The sequence below is a fragment of the Carlito syrichta genome, unplaced genomic scaffold (assembly GCF_000164805.1).
Source record: "Carlito syrichta isolate Samal-C Ts95f unplaced genomic scaffold, Tarsius_syrichta-2.0.1 Scaffold66924, whole genome shotgun sequence".
Taxonomy (NCBI): Eukaryota; Metazoa; Chordata; class Mammalia; order Primates; family Tarsiidae; genus Carlito; species Carlito syrichta.
This window is the reverse complement of record NW_007011020.1, coordinates 27,960-43,382: the sequence shown is the minus strand read 5'-3', so window position 1 is coordinate 43,382 and position 15,423 is coordinate 27,960. Positions and strand designations below refer to the sequence as shown.

The 15,423-nt window shown below is 34.9% G+C and overlaps 1 protein-coding gene across 1 annotated transcript in view; it reads right to left on the bottom strand.

Moving 5' to 3' along the window:
• Positions 1–15,097: 15,097 nt before the first annotated feature.
• Positions 15,098–15,423, bottom strand: part of LOC110594908 (NKG2-C type II integral membrane protein-like) — a 4,076-nt gene continuing 3,750 nt past the window's right edge. Inside the window, exon 5 of the mRNA XM_021709114.1 lies at positions 15,098–15,202. Coding sequence (XP_021564789.1) covers positions 15,098–15,202 — 105 coding nt within the window. The remainder of the gene's footprint in view (positions 15,203–15,423) is intronic.

The window sequence follows — 15,423 nt, the reverse complement described above, 5'->3', positions numbered from 1 at the left end:
GGGCTATTTTGAAATAAGTTTTTCTTATTACACACCTCCAAACTACAGGAGATTTGAGCTCCTATTAAACGGACAAAATCAACTTTGGACATGTGTCATTAACTTGTTCATTTTCAAGTGCCTCTGAGAAACTGTTTTTATATTCTACAAACCATAGAGTGTAGAGAGTTACTACATATATAAACTTTTTTCGATTCCAATCACAAATATTGCCAACTTAAGCCTTGTTAAGAGTGTCTCTTAACTCTTAAGAGCAGTTTAAAAGCCAATTTTAGACGAGAGTACTAAATTTTAAACATTGCGTACGTCTTTCCTTCATATCCTTATTATGTTGCTCTATTATGATAGAATAAATTATAAAACTTATGAATACATTATCAAGTATTTACTGATATTAACCACTAATTATTATGAGACATTACTATAGTTCCAACTTAGCAGCTGGCACAGACACCATCATCTACAAATATATTCTTGACTTCCTGCATTAGTTCTTAAATTCCTACATTTTATTTTATTTATTTATTTATTATTATTATTATTTTTAAAATTTTTATTTATTTACTTTTTTTGAGTTGGATTCTCACTCGGTCGCCCAGACTGGAGTGCAGTGGCCGTTCCTGGCCACCACAGCCTCGCCTGCTGTGCCCCGGCGATCCTTCCGCCTCAGCCTTCCTAGTGGCCAGAATTACAGGCATGTGCTATCACGCCTGGTTGATTTTTTTTTTTTTTTTTTTTTGATTTATTGTAGAGATGAGGTCTCGCTGCCTAGGCGAGTCTCGAACCTGCGGGCTCAGGCAATCCACTCACTTCAGTCTCCCAAAGGCGCGGGATTACAGGATGAGCCACCGAGCCCGGCTTGATTTTGTTTTTTAAACAAATTATTTAATCTTTAGATTCATGTTGTTAAAAATAAATGTATCTGGGAAGGATTAAACATTAATGAATTGTGAAATAGATCAGCATGGCAGCTTTAAACACACAATCAAATTTATTTTCAGACTCATGCAATCATATTACTTCCATTTAATGCAACATAAAATTACTAAACTCAAGCCGGGCTCAGTGGCTCAGCCTGTAATCCCGCGCCTTTGGGAGGCTGAGGTGAGTGGATTGCTTGAGCCCGTGGGTTCGAGACCCGCCTGGGCAGCGAGACCTCATCTTTACAATAAATCAAAAAATCAGCTGGGTGTGGTAGTGCATGCCTGTAATTCCAACTACTTGGAAGGCTGAGGCGGAAGGATCGCCGGAGCCCAGCAGGTCGAGGCTGCGGTGGCCGGAAGCGGCCACTGCACTCCAGTCTGGGCGACAGAGTGAGACTCCAACTCAAAAAAAAAAAAAAAAAAAAAATTACTAAACTCAGGTGCTTTAATACTAAAGTATATGCTTACAACTATATTTTTGTGAAGATGGACACCTACGTGTGGCTCAAGTGCATCTGATTATACTATTACACACTTATGCTGACCACGATCTGATTCTCCTACCTAGTAATGAATAAAAATTGATAATTCTGTTATATTTTGTAGGATTATTGCATGAAACAAGAGCATTTTTCCATATATTGTAAGAATGAATACTATGAATCCAGATAATGGCATTTTTCGTATAATATTACAAAGAGTTGATTATCATGAAAATGGAATACTGTCGTTTCCTCTTATCCTGGTGGGAGACATTGACCCCAGGAGATGCCTGAAACCCCAGATAGTACAAATTCCTGTATAAACTATGTTTTCCCTATACATACAAACCTATAATAAAGTTTAACTTATTATACATTTTGCTTACACAAGAGATAAACAATAACCATAATATAAAATAATTATAACAATATGCCTACATCACTACTCTTGCATTTGGGGCCATTATTAAGTAGACCTAAATGCTTGAACACAAGCACTACCTTGGCAAGACATTCCATCTGATACCTGAGACAGTTACTAAGTGACTAGTATTAACATAGACAGTGTGAATACTCTGGCAAAGCCATGATTCATGTCCCAGGTGGGACAGATGTTTACTTCAAAAAGTTGCTCATACAACTCAGAACATTACAGAATTTAAAAATCATTAATTGTTTCTAACTTTTTTTTGCTATTTTTTGGTTGTGGTTTTGATCCTGAGTAACTGAAATCACAGAAAATAAAATTGCACATAAGGAGGGCCTACTGTAGTACATTCTTTAAACTATATCAAAGTTTACTAACTTTAAATCTTTTCTTTATGTTTGTAATTCATCTTACTCTTATTATATTATTCTTTGAATTTATCTTTTCATATTTTTTATTCTATATACACCATTAAAAAACTTATGTTTGAAAATTGAGTCATTTCTTGACACCTAAGGATGATCACCACTGCTATGACTGACTCCAATCCATATTGGCTGCTATAGGAAGTCCAGAAGTTTCTAATAGAATAAATAATATTCACATAAATAATACTTTAGGTCTCAAGCTGCCACTGCCCGTGTAAAATCTCAGCACCCTCCCCTCAGATCTCCTGACCGGCTCCCTGGCTGAAGCGCCCAGAGGTGCCTCAAGCTGCCTCTGCTCATGGAGGCCCTTGGCTCCGCCTCTCGGAACTCTGGGCCACCTCTCTGACTGAAGCGCCCCACCCGACCCCAAGTCACCACTACCCACAGAGGCCCTCAACTCCTTCCCTTCAGAGTTCTGGGTGGCCCCCCTGACTAAAGCACCCTCTCTGCCCCAAGCTGCGGCCACCCAAAGAGCTCCAGCCTCCCTCCCTGGCTGCAGAACCCAGCCCTGCCCCAAGCCTCCACCACCCAGGGAGGCCTGCAGCTCCCTCACCCTGGAGCACTGGGCTCCCTTGTTGGCTGAACCACCATACCCCAGCCACCCTGCAAACTATGCTGACCAGCAACGCCCAGTAGTCTCAAACTCCACCTCCGTGGACAACCCTGGTCACAGCAGGACCAGAGAACAGCTGGAACACCAAGACCAGGCACAGATCTGCATTGCCCCTTGAGCTCCACCCTGCTCTGTGCAGCCTCCAGCTTGGGACCTAAGAACAAAGAAAGAAAAAAGAGGTCCAAGCTCCATGTGAACGCCTACCCCCAGCACCCAACTATGTCACACTCTGCCTACCCCAGCTGGACCTGGCTGCAGTAGAACCAGAGATCATCTGGAGCACTGTGACCAGGCAAGAGACCTGCAGTGCCTTGCCCACACAGCTCTACCCAGATTCCAACTTGGAATCTAAGACCTTATGCTTGTATAAGGGAAGAGTACATCATGAGGAGTTAGGACAGCTTGTGTGTCTGTATTTTTGTGTGCCCTAGTTTGTTGTTGTTGCTACTGTTTTTATGTTTGTTTATTTGTGTTTGTTTTTGTTTTCGCTTACTCTTATCTGTCTTCAGGTCTATTTTCATTTATTAGTGGGTACCTTTGTCTCTTTTCCTCTTACTCTCTTCTGTCTCCAACTTCCCCTCCTCCCGTCCCCCACCCAGTTCCATTTCTTTCCCTTTTCTTACATCATTTTACCTTCAGGGAGCAAATTAATACTCCCACTTCATGAATAGAATGCAAGGCAGTGGGAAGCAGGTTCCAGTGTATCCATACACCTGTCAGTGGATACTGTGATCTGCAGATACATTTTGAATCACATCTCCCCCATCAAATAAAACTCAAAACTGCGAAAGTTATACTCCCAGCCTACATTCCAGCTTCAGAATCGAACAAAGCCAGAGGATTAACTCAAGGAAGAATAGGAGATTGAGCAAACAGAAGTAAAAGAAACCCCACCACCCCTGAAGAGCAGATTTAAAGAAATCAGAGGAAATAAAGGAAAAATTAGATGGAAAATCTACACAAATGAAGAAAAAAAAAAGAATATACATATGACACAGACCCCTGGGAGATCAGATAATGAGGAAACAGAGTTCACAATGCAAACAATGAAGAACTCCCAGAATGGTCACAGACTACAAAAGCAGACATCAAGACATTAATAGAGAGAATAAAAAGAATGGGGGAGATACAAGAGAAAAATAGGAAGGAGTTGATAACTGAGATAGCAGTAAAGAATACTGTGATTGAAATTAATAAACTAATAAGCATGGAAAGCAGAATTAACCAAGCAAAAGACAGAATCTCAGAACTTGAAGACCAAAATATAGAACTAAACAAAACTTTCAAAAACATAGAAAAGAAGCTTAAAGACAGACAAAAGCTTCAAGAAATGAATGATTACTTCAAGAGAGTACCTGGGAGTAATTGGACTTCCTGAGGTAGAAAGAGAGACAGACACCACCCTGGAATAAACATTCCATATTATGATTCAAGAAAACTTCCCTCATCTCATCAGTGATTCTAAAATTCAAACACAAGAGATTCAGAGAACTTTAGCAAGACAACAAATGAGAAGGCCAACTCCCAGGCACATAATATTGCCAAAACAAAGTAGGTATAAAAGAAAAAATCCTAAAAGCACCAAGGAAAAATTTCAGACTACCTACCAGGGAAGACCAATTGAATAACAGCAGATTAATCCACAAAAACACTTCAGGCTAGGAGAACTTGGAGTACAATATTCAAAGTTCTCAAAAATAAACAATTTCAACCAAGGGGGGCTGTGTGGGACTTGCTGCAGCAGCCACCTTTTCTGCAGGGGCGACAGCACATGGCATGGGTCTGACTGCAGCAGCCAATCCCTGTGGAGACAGTGGTGGTATGGTGCATGAGACCAGCTGCAGCAGTCATTCTTTGTGGAGATTCCCACAGTCCAATTTTTCCCATTACCATCTTGTTGGAAATCTCAAAATGATTTTATTATTTTTCCTCTTGCATCCAGTATAAATAGAATTTCTGGTGTTTTGTAATTTCAAAGCATATTCCATGCAACCTTTAAAAGATTGAATCTAAAATCTAGAAAAATAAAATTTAAATCTCTATTTTTTTCCTTGGGATCAGAACAATTACTTGAGCCTTTTAAGAGAATGGTTAATAGGGGCTAACTATATAAATATTTCTGTTAATTATATTTTAATATATTTGTATGAACTGAATTAGTAGTCGGATACTTACATATGCTTATTTACATGTGTGTATTTCTACTAGAAATGAATTTATTTTTAGGTACATATGTAATACAATTTTGTAAATTACATTGATATCTTTTCTATTAGTCAAACGATAAAATCAAAATTATTCATTATAAGCACAAAATAATGTAACACTCGCTAATGTTCTCTTTTTAAATTTGAGATACTAACATCTACTATTCTTCTTATGAACATCCACATAGTATTTTTCAATTAGATAACATAACACAGTCATGTGTTCCTTAATTTTGGAGTTATGTTCTGAGAAATGCAAGATTTGACTTTTTTTTTTTCATTTTTTTAAACTACATAGAGAGCACTTACACAAACCTAGAGGATATAGCCTATTAAACACCTATGTTATATAAGGTAGTCAATGGCTTCTAGGCTACAAACCTGTACAGTATGCTAGTCTATTGAATATTGTAGAAAATTATAAAACAATGGTAAGGATTTGCGTATACAAACATAGAAAAGATTCTGTTAAAACACTGTATAAAAGTTAAAAAACGGTATACTGCTCAGGTCACTTAACAGGAATGAAAGTTGTAGGACAGGAATTGGAAGTTATTCTGGGTGTCAGTAAGTGAATGTTGAGTGAGTTTAGAGTCTAGGGCATTACTTCACACTACAGGCAATTGCATAAACATTGTGCACTATGGCTACAATAAAGCCATAAAAATATTTTTTTCTTCAAAATAAATTAATGTTCACTTACTGTCTCTTTTTTCTTTGTAAACTTTATGTATAAGTTATTGACTTTTGTAAGAATACATCTTAAAACACAGATACAATGAACAACAATACAAATAACATTTTCTTAATATCCTTATTCTATAAACTTTTTTCTATTTAAAATATTTTTTTACTGTTTTTTAATTTTCAAAGTTTTTATAAAAAGCTAACACAGGAGTGTACACATTAGCCTATGCTTCCACAGGCCAGTATTTCTGATATTACTTCCTTCACTTCCACATCTTGTCCCACTAGAGGACTTTAGGGGTAATAACAATCATGGAGCTGTCACCTTCTGTGATAACAATGCCTTCTTCTGCAACACCTCCTGAAGGATCTGCCTGAAACTGCTGTTTTACAGTAAATTGTTTTTATGAGCAGAAGGAGTACACTAGAAAATAACAATTAAAAAGTATAAAGTAGAAAATATATAAACCAGTCACATAATTTGTATTATAAATTATTATGTACTGTACATAATTGTATGTGCTATACACAGAAAGACACTCCAGCAAAAAAAAAAAAAAAAAACAACAACCTTTTTTTGGGGAGGGGGGTCCCTTGCAGTACAGGCTTCCCCATCTAGGTAAGTGTCCAAGAACCCACTGGCATCAGCACACTAAGAAGCAATGTTTTGAGAGGCTATTTTCAGCTTCAGTGAGGTGTTTTTTTTTTTTAAGATTTTTCAATTCTTTTGCCATTTGTCTTGGGAATTTATATGAACAATGTGCGACAGTAAAGTTTTTAATAAAAATGACATGAGCCACTACCTCATTCTCTCATTTCACCCAATCTCATCCCAAATGGCTTTTTGTGTTTCACCAGATGAAAAATCATCACAGGGAAATGTTTTGCCATTGTGGAACAAGTGTAACAAAAAATGGCAGAAACACTAAAGACATCAAAACCGATGAGTTTAAAAAACTATTCTGAGTAGTGACAAAGCATCTTTATAAGTGAATTGCATCAAATAATGAGTACTTTGAAGGTGACTGAAGTTAAAACATGTAAGAATAAATACAAAATATTTTTGTAAACAAATTCCATTTTTTAGCAGTCTCCTCCTTGTACTCTTATACAACTGAGTGTGCAAAACATTTGTTCACACCAGCATCATCAGACACATAAATTAGATCCATTATAAGTGTATGTCACAACAATAGTATAATAGGTATAACATTGACAAAAAATATCATTATGCGACAAATTACTATGTCTCATGTCTCTTTAATATGTAACAGCATAGGTTTTTATAGTTTGAGAATTTAACTTTAATGAACTCTATGCTTATACAAAGGCATTATAAAAGTTTGAACAAGGCAAAAACAGGTGTAGATATTTACTCAATATGACATAAAAATGTATGTATGTGTACATACATATATAATCTAAATAGATATTACTATTACTATTTTAATAATGACAATACATAGTATACGTAGTATTCTAAGTGTGAAGGGTGGTTTAAAAGTCAATAAAAGTTTAAAATATTCTTGTAGTAGGATGGCAAATAACTTAATTTTCAAAGTTTTAAGGATTCAAGACGACCACAAAGCAGTAGCTGACACACTCCTTTCTTTCCGAAGGGAACAGAGAAGGTGGGCCCAGCTGCCAGGAAACTTGTGATTGCTTGTGCTCTTTTTTTGTTTCCATATGAATTTCTGCATCATATTCTTTAGGTCTGAGAAATATTATTTTGGTAATTTGTTGAGCATTGAATTGAATCTGTAGATTGCCTTGTGTAGTAAGGACATCTTGTCAATACCGATTCTTCCAATCAATGAGTGTGGGATATTTTTCCATTTGTTTGTGTCATCCTTGAATTATTTAAACATTGTTTTGTAGTTCTCATCGCAAAGCTCTTTCACTTTTTGGTTAAGTTGATGCCAAGTTATTTCATTTTTATTGTTGCTATTGTGAATGGGATTGTGCCTTTTATTTGGTTCTCTGTCTGCCTGTTGCTGGTGTGTAGAAATGCGATAACTTTTGTACCCCAAGAGTCACAAAAATTGATTATCAGTGCAAGATGGTTTTTGACAGGCTCTCTGAGGTTTTCAAGGTAAAGAATAGTATTATCCACAAAGAGAGGTATCTTAACTTTCTCTTTTTCTATACAGATATCCTTAATTTCCTTTTCTTGCCTGAGTGCTCTCATGAGGACTTCCAGCACTGTTTTGAACAGGTCAAGTGAGGGGCATCTGTGTCTTGTTCTTATTTTAGAGAAGAATGTTTCTAGTTTCTGTCCATTGAGCAAAATGTTGTCAGTGGGCTTATTTTGGATGGCTCTTACTCTTTGAGAAATGTATCTTCTATGTCTAGATGCTTGAGGGATTTTATCAAGAAGGGATGTTGGATTTCGTCGTATGCTGTTTTAGCATCCAGTGATAAAATCATGTGGCTCTTGGCTTTACCTCTTTCAATATGCTGAATTACATTTATGGTCTTGCAAATGTTGAACCACCCTGCATCCCTGGAATGAAGCTCATCTCATCATGGTAGAGGATCCTTGAGATGTGATGTTGAATATGATTGGCTAGACTCTTGCTCAGAATTTTTGTCTTTATGTTCATCAAGGTGATTGTTATGTAATTATCTTTCCTTGTAGGGTCTTTGCCAGATTTCTGGCTGACCAACATGTAGAAGAATGAAACTGAAACACTACCTATCACCATACACAAAAATTAACTATAAAAAGACCAAAGACCCTACAGATTAAACCTCAAAATGTAGAAATCTTTAAAAAAAAAGTTGCAAACACTCTTAAGCAATTTGGAATAAGCAGTGAATTTTTGACCACATTCCCAAAAGCAAATGCCATCACACTAAAATAGACAAGTGGGATCTCATCAAGCTGAAAAACTTTTGCACAGTAAAAGAAACTATCAAGAGAGTTAAAAGACAACCATGAGAGTGGGTGAAAACCTTTGCTAAATATGTGTCTGACAAAGGCATAATATGCAGCATCTACAAGGAACTCAAAGGAGCAGAATGGGGGAAAAAAAACCCTAATAAAAAGTGGGTAAAGACAAGAGAACTCTTGTCAAAAGAAGCTATACACACAGCTAGTAGATACATTAAAAACAATTCACAGCCTCACTTATCATGAGATAAATGAAAATCAAAAGTGCAATGAGATACCACCTAGCTCCAGTAAAGATGGTCATTATTAATAATTTTAAAAAATATATATGCTGGTGTAATTGTGGAGTAAAGGAAATGCTTCTACACTGTTGTTAGTGCAAGCTATTTCAAACTCTATGAAAAGCAGTGTGTCAATTTCTAATAGAACTAAAAATGGACTATCCTTACAATCCAGCAATCCCCTTCCTGGGGACATAGCAGGAGGAATATAAATTATTCTACAAGAAAATTTTAAAAAATACAACTGCATACATATGTTTTTTTTCCTCACCCTATTCACAATAGCAAAATATGGCAACAATTTTACTGTCCATTGAAAATGAATTGGATAAAGAAAATTTAGTTCACATACACAATGGAGTATTATGCAGTCATTAAGAAGTACAATATCATGGACTTTTAAGCAAATTGGAAGGAATTGAAGATCATCATATTCAGTTATCTATGAGAGAAACAATGAATTGAATACCACGTTTTCACTCAACTGTGGGACCTGAACATTATCACCTTTGCACAAAAGTGGGATTGGTAGTTGCATAATCAATAAATCAAAGGGGGTTGTGCTCTAGTTTTTTCATGCTGTTATATCAAAATGAAACGTAACAGGCAATTTGAAAACAATCGAAATTTATTTTTCACAGACCAGTATGCTGAAAAGTACACGATTAATAATCTTACTAAGCCGGGTTTGGTAGCTCAGCCTGTAATCCTGTGCATTGGGAGGTTGAGGTGACTGGATTGCCTGAGCCCATGGGTTCGAGACCCGCCTGGGCATCTTGGCAAGACCTCATCCCTACAATAAATAAAAAATTAGCCGGGCGGGGTGGCGCGCGCCTGTAGTTCCAGCTACTCGGAAGGCTGAGGCGGCAGGATCACTGTCGCCCAGCAGGTCGAGGCTGCGGTGGCCAGGAGCGGCCAACCACTCCAGTCTGGGTGACAGAGTGAGACTCCAACCCCCCCTAAAAAATTATAATAATAATAATCTTGGTAGTTTGTCTGCTCTCTGCTTTCAAGGTGATACTTCTAGCTAAAGTCAAGGCTAAAGGCAGAAGGGAAAAAAATGTGAATGCTTGTTCCCTCCAGAACTTTTTAAAGGCACACATATATTCGTGATGACAAAACGTCATAATTTTGTGAGGTACTTTATGGTCCACCTCTTAATACCATCACAATATGGTCCACCTCTTAATACCATCACAATAAGGTTTAAATTTCAACCTGAGTTTTAGAGGAGACACAAACATTCAAACAATAGGAAAGAATGTTACATTTCTTCACTGTTTAAGAAGGCTATTTTGTAAAATGCAGGGCACTAATAAAAGAATATTTAAAGCACATTAAATAAGCCAATCTGTATATTATAAAGTCAACAATAAAAATGGAGAAGACAAAATTAATGAATTGGAATTTTAAAAATTGCTAATTTTCAATTCATATACTCTATTGTATTATAATTATTTCTTTTAAATAAGATATTCCCATAAAAATAAATATACTTAAAATGAGATAACTTCAGTATATAGAAATAAAATTCTTTTTATTTTAAAAAATACCAAGAATGTTTATAATAAAATAACTCTTTGCTCTTTCAATGAGACACTCCTTACATAAGCCTAAAGAAAAATTTAAATAAGGACATGAAAACATAGACCATGCAAAAGAAACTCAAAAAAACTGCTAAAGTTAAGCCGGGCTTGGTGGCTCAGCCTGTAATCCCGCTCCTTTGGGAGGCTGAGGTGAGTGGATTGCCTGAACCCGAGGGTTCGAGACCCGCCTGGGCAGCGAGATCTCATCTCTACAATAAATCAAAAAATCAGCCGGGCGTGGTAGTACATGCCTGTAATTCCGGCTATTTGAAAGGCTGAGGCGGAAGGATCGCCGGAGCCCAGCAGGTTGAGGCTGCGGTGGCCGGGAGCAGCCACTGCACTCCAGTCTGGGCGACAGAGTGAGACTCCAATTCAAAAAAAAAAAAAAAAATTTCTAAAGTTAATGTACTGTCATAATGTAAGAAAGAAGCATTATTACAAATGAAAAAGCATGCTTCTAAAAATATATATTTATATCGAATCATTAGTAATATTATAAAAATAGTTTATATGGAATGCTAATACAAATTAAACATAGAATTGAAAGAAGCACCTAAATAGGTCCTCAAAAACAGGTATTTCACACTTTTCTTGCTGCTTGTAATACAGACATTGCAGTGAGCCTATAGAATACATAAGCTAAACAATTAATCAACACACATATGAACACACATATACTCTTTATGCAAATATCAAATATTTATATCTTCAAGTTCACATAAAAATGTTCCAAAAGTGCACTACGATAACATCTTGCCAAGCATTTTAATACAAATATACAGTGCTGTATTTTCAATGCAGAACCATGGCAGCCAAGCTTTACCTGTTGAAACATGAATACAGTTACTCAGATTTAATATTAATGAACTAAAAATTAGTAACTTTATATCACTTCCTCAGGCATGATAGTTACATTTAGACACAGATATGGAAAACTTCCAACTTCACAGAAAACCTTCTGATGATAAGTTATTTAAAATATAAATCATTAACCAAACATGTGAAAACTCAAATGGCTTATAATTCAGTAATATATTTATAAATAAATTAAGGGTTAAAAATATCACAGTGAATATTCAAAATTATATAAAATCCCATGAAAATAAAGTCTTCCTTGTGAAAAACAGATTTTCTTAAATGTATACACAACAAAAGACAAAAGCAGAAGTTGAATTATCTGAGAATTCATCAAGGAAATGTAAAATGGGAAATTTGATATTTACTACCAGTAAATAAAAGCAAAGTAGTAGAAGGGAATAAATAAATAGTATAAAATTATGACCTTAAACACAATTATGGTGGGGATGTACAAGAAGCAAAAGTATTTTTATTGAAAAAACTGTAAAATTCTGATGAAAGAATATTGATGGCAAAAATCAGATAAGGTACAGATTTTTGTTTCTAGATTAAACAAGAGAAATCATGGTGGTTTTTACAGATATCAATCATTATTGATATTTAACTATATTCAGTATACATTTTAATATCCATATAGCATTTAATCTAGAAAATAAAAATTATCAAAATGCAGTACCCCAAACAGATGCTTAGTACAGCCTTCATGTATTAAAGAAATTGACTTTGTTATAAAAACTTTTCTCCAAAAATATTATAGGAACTCTGACATCACTACCACTGAATAAGAATTTTTATAAATGAAACAGCACTAAAAAAAAAATTCTTCTAGGTTACAGAAAAAAGAGGACTGCCTCTCAGTTCAGCCTTGATAGCCAAAGTGTTAAATAAAAGCAGTCAAACTTTCCTGTGAACCTGGATAAAGAAACAAATATTACCTTGAATATAATATATTCACTGATTTATTTTTAAAGGGGCAGTACACAATAATAATCATGGTTTTGTTTTTTGTTTTTTGTTTTTTTTTAGAAACGCGACTGGTTTAAAATATGGAAGAAATAAGCCCTAGCAGAGGTTCATATCTGTTATTCTAGCACTTTAATAGGTTGTGGTAGGAGGACTGTTTGAATGCAGGAAGCCAAATTATACTAGGTAACATAACTCTGCAAAAATTTTTAAAAAAAGAAAGAAACAAACAAAAGAAAAGAAAAGAAAGAAAAGAAAAAAACTACTCCTTGTGGTAGCATGTAATGTAACTGTGTTACCAAGTATTCAGGAGGTTGTGGAGAGAGGTTTCTTGAGTGCAGCAGTTAGAAAATTAATAAGCCATCATTGTGGCACTACACCCCAGTCTTGGAGGTAGAGCAAGATTCCTTACACAAAAATAAGAGATTAGAAGATAAAAAAGAAAAAGAAAAATTTGAAGGTAATTGTAAATTACATTGTGAACATTATACGGATAAAGCATATTGATAAGAATACAACAAATGCAATATCATTAGGAAAAAAATCGATTAGACAAATTAGAATATTGCTATATTCCTTCAAAATGAGAAGGTTAAGAAGAAAATTTCAAAACATAAATGAATTTTTTCACAAAACAGGGAATAATACATAAATATACATAGAACAGATTTTCTTAAATGTATACACAACAAAAGACAAAATGCAATAAGACATAATTGTGTTACTACATCCCAGTCTTGGAGATAGACCAAGACTCCTTACACAAAAATAAGAGAATAGAAGAAGAAAGAAAGAACCTTTATTAGAAATAAACCTTTCAACAGTGAAAATATTTCAAGAAAGAAAATCATTACACCTAGAGAGAGAAAATAAAAGTGTAATTATTTACAGATAAAATAGTTGATTATTTAGAAAATACAGAACAAAACTATACTTGAAATTATAGTGTTAATAATAGAATCAATGAAGCAACTGAATATATGATCAACGTGCAAACTTCAATGGTATTTACACTTAGCAACACACATTTCTAAAATAAATTTTAAAATAAAGATGCCATTTACAAAAACAAGAAAGTGAAATGCCTATATTATTACTGTGTGACTTCAAAATTAAAAAATACAAAATGTGTGATAGAGAGAAATCAAAGAAAACTTAACATAGAGATCACAGCCTGAGTTTTGTTGGAGAAGTCAACACTACAAAGATCCATAATCTTTAAAAATTATGTGACAGATTAAATGCAGTCCCAAATGTAAATCCCATGAGAGCTTTTTGATGTCATTATTTATTTATTTCATGCCAGATGAGTAATATGCCCATTTCATATTAAGATTAGGGAGGCACATGTCACATATTCATGTGAAACCCAAGTATCTCATTTATAAACTATCTCATTTATTATCTGAAGTGTTATGTACATAATATAAATTTCATCCACTTAAAAATTTTAATATATTCATTGAGTTACAACAAAGACCACTATCAAAAAGAAACACTGTAGCTATTGGCAGTCACTTTCTAATTCACCTTAAGCCCTTGGCCACCGCTATTGCATTTTCTGTCTCTATAGATTTGCCTATTCTTGATATTTCACACAAACAGACTCACATTACATGTAACTTTAGAAAGGTTTAATGACACAAATCTAATGTTCAGGAGAAGGATTCAGGCACAACAGCAGTGATATCTGCATTTCGTGGTGTGTGTATTATACCTTAGTAACTCATTTTGACATTTATTTTCACTGCTGAAACAAACAACATAATTCATTTTCAGACTTATGTGATCCAAATATTATTTTCAATTAATAAAATATAAAATTACCCAATAGACTCCAAATTCAGTGGTTTGAATTCTGAACGTATGCTTACAACTATAAGTTCTGAACCTCCACATTTGTCTGCCTCAAGTACTTGTAAGCTTATCTTTGCACAGTTGCCTTGAAGAAAATATTCTGTTATCCTGTAATTAAGAAAAAGCCACAGTTCATTTTATTTTGGGGCAACATTCTGTGAAATAAGAGAATTATCCATGTATTTTAAGAAAATAATACCCTGAAAAGAGGTTAGAATATTTATCATAATACTCGGTTATTAAACAAAACTTAAGTCCCCCCCCTTACTAAGAGGGAGACATTAACTCTAGTGGATTCCTGACACCATGAATAGTCCCGATTCTCATACGAGTAAATACTGTTTTATCTCTACATGCATACATGTAAATTAGGACAAGAGATTATCAATACCCAATAATTTAACATAATAATCATAACAATATGCTTACATAACCACTCTTGCATTTGTAAGTAAACTAAGCACTTATTAAGTAACACAGCACTATGAAGACAGTGGATCTGATGATTATAAGTGATGAACACCAAGTAACATATACAGTGTGGATGCACCAGACAAAACAATGATTCATGTTTCAGGTGGGAAAGATCAATACTACCAAAGATTTGATCATGCCATTCAGAGCAGTTCATATTTAAAACTCATGAATTATTTTTTCCAGAAATTTTCTACTAATATTTTTGGCTGAGGTTGCTCCTGAGCAATAAAACCACAGAGAGTGAAATTGTGGATTAGGGGTGTACTATGGCACATTATGTATTATTTATTTCAACATTGTACTAGCTTTCAAAATCTTTCCTCATGTCTAAAAATCAACATAAGCTTATTCATATTACTCTTTGAATTTCTCCCTTTTATATATTATTTCTCTTTATAGCACTGTTCCAAAAAAATTACTGATGTTTGAACATTGAGCCCTTTATTGACACCCATGGATGATCACTGCTCTTACGGGAGACTCCAATCCATGCTTCATGTACAAGAGAGACCAGAAGTTTCTAACAGAAATAAAAAATTTTCATATAAGTAACCATTATGATAGATTGTATTAGCTTTAAAAGTACAAATAGTGTGTTTTTCACAAGATCCTTAGGTTTTTAAACAATATACAACACTCCTACACTGTTGGTGGGAGTGTAAACTAGTGCAACCTCTGTGGAAAGCAGCGTGGCGATTCCTAAAAGCTCTAAAAATTGACCTTCCATATGACCCTGCAATC